The 7,978-nt window shown below is 37.7% G+C and overlaps 1 protein-coding gene across 1 annotated transcript; it reads left to right on the plus strand.

The window, feature by feature from the left end:
* Window positions 1-33: 33 nt before the first annotated feature.
* On the plus strand, window positions 34-7,711 carry LOC144659026 (pre-mRNA-splicing factor syf2-like). Its single transcript, XM_078519560.1, has 7 exons — window positions 34-78; window positions 193-345; window positions 1,242-1,367; window positions 2,642-2,759; window positions 3,856-3,946; window positions 4,659-4,760; window positions 6,093-7,711. Exons 1-7 carry the CDS (start codon window positions 58-60, stop codon window positions 6,256-6,258), a joined length of 777 nt encoding a protein of 258 aa, XP_078375686.1. The 5' UTR covers window positions 34-57; the 3' UTR covers window positions 6,259-7,711.
* Window positions 7,712-7,978: the final 267 nt, after the last annotated feature.

Genomic DNA, 7,978 nt, shown 5'->3' on the forward strand with positions numbered 1-7,978 from the left:
ATGCCACTGAGTTGATATGCTTGCAGGCTCAAGCTTACAGCAAACAAGAAACAAAACATGGCGTCGCAAGTCGATGTTGTAAGTTTGCGTTAAAATTTCTTGTTTCCTGTTTAATTTAACTTTATTTTGTAGCCACCAAACTTTTCCTTAAAGAGCACAGATTTAAAAACTGTCATTATGTTTTTACTTCAGCGTGAGGACTCGGAATCAACTGCGATGAAAAGTCGGCCCAGTAGCAGCTCTGTTGATGACAAAGATACAGAAGAAGCCGGCCCGTCATCAACCACGGCCGCTGAGAAACGTGCAGAAAGAATGAAGAGATTACGAGAGCTTAATCTCAGAAGGGTATTGTAACATTTCAGTTTAATTTCTTACAACATTATTCAAAAGAACGTGTTATGATTATCTAGCTTCTGAAGCTATTAAAGACTAGCAATTAATGATTCTAAGGTCTCTTGGAAAGTATTCCATTTAATCATCATTATACCATTTCACTTGGAAAGCTGTGCTCTAACAGAGCCGGGGTGCCACAGGCAACTAATTTTTGTCTCTGCGCAACTTGCATAACTTTGAAATCATAAAAGCTTTTAAGAGCTGGGCACCCAACACAGCTCTGGAGTCCCGGGGGGGGCACTCCCCTATATGGCCTATACGGGGACGTGCCGCTGGATAGGGTATGGTTTTTGACTCCTCCGGTCCTGAACAGGGTATATAATTTCAAGCTCCTCTGTCCTAAACAGAGCCTGAACTGTCCTAGACAGGGTATGGCTGCAAGACTGTCGTCCATGTATTTACATTGTTTTCGCTTTCGCTTCAATAAAAAGCATTATTTTATTCGGCCGGATAGGCGTTTTTGCATTTCAATGCTTCAAACATCGCGTATGGGACGCAATCACCATAAAGCGTAAATGATTGTTGATGTTGTCCTTTGTCCTAAATAGGGTCTTAGAATAGGGGGTGTTGTCCTACACAGGGTAGGCATTTTAAGTTTTTATTGTCCTAAACAGGGCCAGGGTTTCAAACCTCCAGCGGCACCCCTATACCTAAACTTAGGTCAAGTACCCCCCCCGGGTCTGGAGTTTGATGTAATTTAAACTCCAGCTAGTCATCATGATAATGTCCTGATGTACACTTCAATCTTTCAGCCATAAATGAGGGCTACCGGTAACTTAGACTATGTCTAAATAATAAGTCCAAAGTCTTTGAATCCATTGGCCAGATGTTTATTTCATTTTTCCCAGAATGAAGCACGTAAATTAAATCATCAAGAAGTAGCAGAGGAAGATCGAAGAAAGAAACTGCCTGCAAATTGGGAAGCCATGCAACGTCGAGTAGAATGGGAGAACAAGGAAGAAGAAGCCAGAAAGGTACATACTACTACAGTTTGTACACTTAAAAACTTCAATGGCAAATTGTATAAACACCATGCATCTGAGTGTATTCTCTTAAAACAAGAAAGACATCAAAAACAGCAACCATGCTAGATTTCATTAGATTTCATTACACCCACTTTCAGTGTTTCATGCATAGTTGTTCATAGGCGGCGGGGCAGGGGAGGCTGCAGCACCCCCCAGTGAAAATTTGGGGGGCTGAGCCCCCCCCCCACATTTTGGTGCCAAAAATAAATGCAGCGTAAAATTGGTTTGTCAAGATATTCCGTCTCGTGGGTTAGTTTAAACATTTTTGAAACTTCCTTGGAAGTCTTTGGGAAACTTCGTTTATCTTTGGAAAAGTTCAAAAAATGATCTGAAAGGTTTGTTTGGTCTTCGAAAAACAATGGCCGATTCCCTCTATGGCACGCGCCTACAGGGAATCATGGTAGTTGAATTCATCGTTGCTAAGTCTTGCGCGATCTCGTGCATGGTTTGATGAATACAACTACCATGATTCCCTGCAGGCGCCCGCTATAGAGAGAATCGGGCATTGGAGAATCTTCGAAAATTTTCGGTCTAAGAAATGCTTAAAAAAAAGAAGTTGCTAGAATGAAAAAAAAGTTGCTCCAAATTTGAAAACCTGCCAAGTATTTTTGGGACAGTTTTAGCCCCATCACAGTTCCAAAACGATCCGCTGCCTCTTTTTTTATGGACATCCATCTTTCAATGTGCTAAATACAAGACAGATCAAAATCCACAAATCATAGCCCACTAGCATGACCATCTAAACTCGTGTGCTCATTTGCATGAAACCAGGATGCATTGGTTTTGATTGGCTCATTTCAAACAGCATTTCAAAAGACAATGTTGAAAGATGGATATAAAAAGAAAGCTATGCATATTACACTGAAAGTGGGTGTAAATCAGATGTGTAAAGAACATTCACGAACTCCTTTATTGTGCAAGAACTTGTTTTGTTTGTATAGATATAACACGTGATCACCTGAATATAATCGATTGTAAATTAGACTTTGATCAGTCCTTTTGCGAAGCGAAGACGAGTACACAAGATCGAGTTTCTTACGAAGTTTTTATGTTGTAAATAGGGACGAATTTCAAATTAAACGGCAATTATTTCAATTATGATCTCGAAGCTTATTATTTATTCTTAAGACATTCTCAGAAAAAATAGTGTTTCCATTTACATTTAATAAGTAAATCAAACATCTGCTTAGTAGACTTGCTTCTGTGCTGATTTATTTAATTAGGAAGCTGAATCTCGTGGGGAGGATTATGACCGAGTTAAGTTGTTAGAGGTTACAGCCGAGGATGCTGACAAATTGGACAGGAAACGAAAGAAGAAAAACCCTGATCAAGGCTTTTCAGGTACCCTATATAACTGTAATATTGGTTTGATAAGTAAACAATATTTTATTGATAAAGAACTCTTTACTAATATATTTTTCATATTTTTAGTGAAGAAATTCAAGATTTTTAGTTACAATGTAGGTTACATTGTCTAGAATCTATAATTAAACTTTGCCGTTGTATATATACAGCTATTTCAATGTTATTAATGTTGTCTGGTCAAAGCTTAAAGCTTAAAGGCAAGACTGTATGGTTTTTTGGGTATTCACTGGAATTTTACGTACTGGCTTAAAGGAAATGTACAAGTTTGTTTTTTAATTTGCACATGAAAGATTCAAGAATTTGTTTTCCTCGTAGGAGGCCTTTCTGTAGCTTTACTTTTTACCGTTGCCCGTTAAGTTTTGACTTCTAGAATTTAGTGTCGCTAAAAGTACCTGTACCTTGTTTCCACTTGTTGGAAGAGAAATTACCGTAATGATTTGAGTTAGCGCCCGGGGCGCTTATTTTCTTTTGGCACCTCAAAGGAGGGCGCTTATTCGAGACAGGGCGCTTATTTGGGACAGGACGCTTATTTAATTTTTCAAAAAACAACCAAATGTTTAAAACAAAACTTTAATAAATATTAGCAAATTGTTGAAAGTTCAGCTACTTTTAAAAGAATTGTTCATTTAAGCAGTAAATATTTACATGTACGGTACGGTAAATTTTCATGCGTTTATCTATTCGACGTCGATGACTTCAGTAGGGGCATATATCCGCAACAGGGGCCGCTTATTAGAATAGGGACACCTATAAGAATGGGGGCGCTTATTGGAATAGGGGCGCTTATTTACAAAAACACATTCGAAAGGGGGCACTTATTGGAAGGAGGGGGCTAAATCGAATCATTACGGTAAAGAAAACATGCAACTTTGCATTTGTCACGTCTATGTATCTAATTAGTATTCAGCACGTGCAGCTGCTCTCCTCTTCCCATACTACCTTTCGGTTTTGGGTTAGAGCTTTGACCGGACAACGTTTATTAATTGAAAATAGCAGTTTACATCATTACTGACTGGACACTCAGTTCTTGTTGCAAGATGACCTTCATGTTACAATTTGTTTCACATCACAGACTTTGCTGCAGCTCAAGAGAGACAATATCAGCGCCTTACCAAACAGATGAAACCTTCTACTGATGATTACAAGAGAGAGAAGGAACAAAAGTAAGTTCCCCAAGGCCATAAGAATTTTGCACTTGACTCCATGTATCCTGAAACCACTTATTTTTAATTTGTTAAACCAAGTCAAAAGTCACAACTGCCGGACGGTGTAAATATTAAAGAGTTAAAAGTAGAGCTGCTTAAAATTGAGTATTAAAAGTAATTCTGAATTTTGTGGTTTTGTTTTACCTGGTACTTTGTTTTGTGATTTGATTTTGTGATTGATTCATTAGGAGTGAGACCAGAACCAGTGTTGTTACTTGCTTACATATACCTTTACAGTGTACATGGTGTACTTATGAATGGTATATTTGTGTAAGAGCCAATCAGATCATTTTCCACACATTCCGCGAAAACCACCCAGAGCAGAATATGATTAACGACAGTGTAACACAGACGTTCCTTTTCACAATTTTTTTTTGATGGGAGGTGACAGCTGTACACAAGCTAGTTCAAGCTAGTAAAAATAATTTGCTTTGAGGTTTGATTGGTTCACTGGGTTGTCTGCAACCTGATAAATCGCCAAAAACTGCACTAGTTTCTTTTTTTAGTTGCTTTTGCCATTGTTCATAATTCCATTGTTAATATTATTTTACTTAAATGTAAATATTAATAATAATTATCGATAATATTTTTCGATATACACAACTTATAATTGGCTATGCTAACATCCAAAACAGTGTTTAATGATTGTACACTTTGCATTTTGTTGTAGAGGGGAGGACATGTATCGAGGTGTTGATGATGTAAATTATGGCGGACAGGGGAAAGTTCCAGAGGCCGCAGTAGACAGGATGGTTGCTGACCTAGAAAAGCAGTAAGTACCGTTTAACAGTCTTTAGACAGTCATTCTTGAAAGCGCAAGATGCATTGGTTGAATGGTTAATGAACTGGCCTCTGTTGTGCAAAGTATGGATAACGCTATCCACCGGATAAATCACTACAGTCAATTCCCTGTATAAAGGACACCTTCAGGACCATCATTTGGTGTTCATAGTAGAGAAAGTCAGTAGTAGCGAGAGTTATTTTCAGTAATTCTTATTTGCCAGGACTTCAACTCCTGTCTGTAATAGCAAGGGTATCCCTAATAGCAACATGTCCACAAGGCAAGAGTTGACTGTATCTTGAGGATAGACAGTGTAAAAGTTTTGATTTGTTAACACTTATCCACTAGTTAGTGACTTGTCCTGTGGATAGCATTATTTACCCTTTAAACAACTCTTGGACTTTAGATCAAAAGATCCAGGTTCAATTATGTCCTCCGTTTTGTGTCATGTTCTTGGGGGTAACCCTTGACACTTCCGCAACATGTATGTGATACATATACTACAATTAAGCATGCTGGCTTTGGTGAGCCATTAGACTCCTCTGATCTTTCCAGGATCAGAACAAATTTTAACCTTTACCTTGAAGACCATAACATTCAACATGACAGATGTTCATGCAGGTATCCTGACTTGTACACACTCAGATGAAAAATACATGGAATACTAATCAGCAGATTTATCATATTACAGTCGAAGCTCTCTTAACAGACACTCTCGTAAGCGGAAAGCTCTTCTTGCGGCCGCCTTGTTTAAAACCCCGTTTTAACTGCCATACAAACTCTTTATTTTTACATTCTCTTTAGCCGACATTCCCGTAAGCGGCCGCAGACACTTCCAGAGATAATTTACGACTTAGACTTTTTCTTTGTTTTTAAGCTCCTGTAAGTGGACACCCTGAAGAAAATCCTGTTAACAACCTCTGTATCTTGTTTTTTTATCAATCGACTTGACATCGCCGTTCGTCACAATGATTTTACAGTCATTAACAGTACCATATTTCAGTGCTTGTTTTGTCGTCATCCACGTCCGTCTGGTTATGTTAGCTGGGCAAGCTCCCATAAGCGGCCATCTATCCCATAGTCCTCTATTGGCTGTTTACGAGAACCGGTGTCCGCTTACGAGAGCTTCGACTGTACGTATAATTGATGATCGATTGGGTGGGCTCTGTTTATTTCCAATAATTGATTATGAAATCTTAAACTTTTCCCAACATTTCCCTCTTCATCAAAAGGTGCTGTGTGAAAAAAGAGCCTGAAAACTAGGGTGATAACATAAGGCCATAGGTAGTCTCAGTTGATTTATTTCAAACTTTTACCTTGTAGAATTCAAAAGCGTGAGAAGTACAGTCGGCGAAGAGCTCAACAAGATGAAGCAGACATTGATTACATCAATGAACGTAACATGAAATTCAACAAGAAACTTTCCAGGTTTTATGATCCATTCACTTCAGAAATCAAACAAAACTTGGAAAGAGGCACTGCAATTTAGCTTACTCAAAATAGAAATTGCTTGTTTTAAAGATGATTTCCAGTCCGTACTGCGCAATCTCCGCCTGCAATGTTTGTGAGTCTCACAAACAGAAGAATGTTTACTAGCAAAAATAAAAATTCCGGGACAAAACTTACCTTTTTCTTTATTATTAACGCCAGATATCCTTGTAAAACAATAATAACGAGTAAAAGAAGCTCGACGGTATTTCAAACGGACGTTTTAGTTCATCGTGAATTCTTGAATGAAACGATCCGTAATGGCGAACTAAAAAACTTCATGTACGCTATCACCGAAGTGTAACGTTTCAACGAATTCAAAACAAAAATGAAAACAAACCCTGAGTCTGCGCAGTACAGACTGGAAATCATCTTTAAGTACTGTGCAGATGTTTATTAATGAATTAAAATTTTAACAAAGTTTTAGTTAGAGTCCAGGCTCTGTAATTTGTTACCTCATATAGTCGTGTTACATTATTTTGTGGTAATTTACAGTTGAAAGTTGCCCCTTTTTAGAGGAACACGTGGCATTTACTGTTCATTTGTTTTGGACCAAGAACAAAACACGGGAAAACACCAACATGTAAATGGTGAGGCTAGTTGCACGTGCATTTTTTGCAAACAAATGTGTTTTGGGGGCGGTGGTGACTGCAGTGAATATTCATTAAGTTTTATTATAATGTGACATAATTCTTGAGCAATAAAATTGTCCTCAAAATATAGTTGCTTATTAGCTGTTAATACTACTATGGATGGGCCGTAAAAATATGTTGAACCAAAGTGGTCTTAAACAGGATGGGGTCAAGTAATAATAATATGTATTATTATTCATATTAGTACTTGGTAAACCCACTTAATTAAAATAATGATTATAATTTATTAGGTATATTTTAATTCTACTTCTCATCACATTTAATTTGAAATCTTGTCTACAGTAAAGTGAATGCAACTGGTGCATTTATTGTAAATTTTGTACAAAATCTGAAGACAATTATTTGTCATTCAATGTTTATCTACATTTTTCAGTCATCTTATCAGACACTCAAGACACTTTTTTTTGTATGTTCACCCAATTTTTTTTAGCAGGTAGTCATGAAAAAAGTATTCTCCCAAAAATGAGGTGAGGCCCAGGCTCCTCCCCTAGATCTGCCACTGTAAAGATTTGGACTGTCGAGAATGTGACTCAGCTTTTGTATTGGCCTAAAAACTTGATAGGGCGGTTGTTAGACGGGTTCCTCTGTAACTTTGTTCGTTTCATGGCAAAGAAACTGAAAATCTCTAAGATACTGTGGTTAGTGCTGTATTGGTAGAGCTGGGATTTTTCTTTCATTTGTAAATCTTTAGGGTTTGTTTACTTCAGTTATCAACTTTTGTTCAAGAGTAAAATTATTTCTTTGAAATCAACATTGCATGGAAACAATGGTGATGAATAAAAAAAAAAATGCTTTTCAGAACCAAGACTGTTGTTTTGTTAATGTTTTGTAATGTTAGGGCCAAAGGAAGAGAGTTGAAAAAATAAATGTGGATGCTGCCAAATTTATTCATCATGCCCCAGTTCGTAGGATGGCTAATGCTATGCACTGGATAAATCACTATCCATAATAAGATAGAGCAGTATCTTCTGACAACACTTATCCTCTGGATAGCAATATACCAAGTGGAAAGCATTAAACTGCTAACCGCCGCCTGGTTAGCTCAGTTGGTAGAGCGCCGGACTGCTG

The sequence above is a fragment of the Oculina patagonica genome, chromosome 6, assembly GCF_052425735.1.
Source record: "Oculina patagonica isolate OP01 chromosome 6, crgOcupat, whole genome shotgun sequence".
Lineage (NCBI taxonomy): Eukaryota > Metazoa > Cnidaria > Anthozoa > Scleractinia > Oculinidae > Oculina > Oculina patagonica.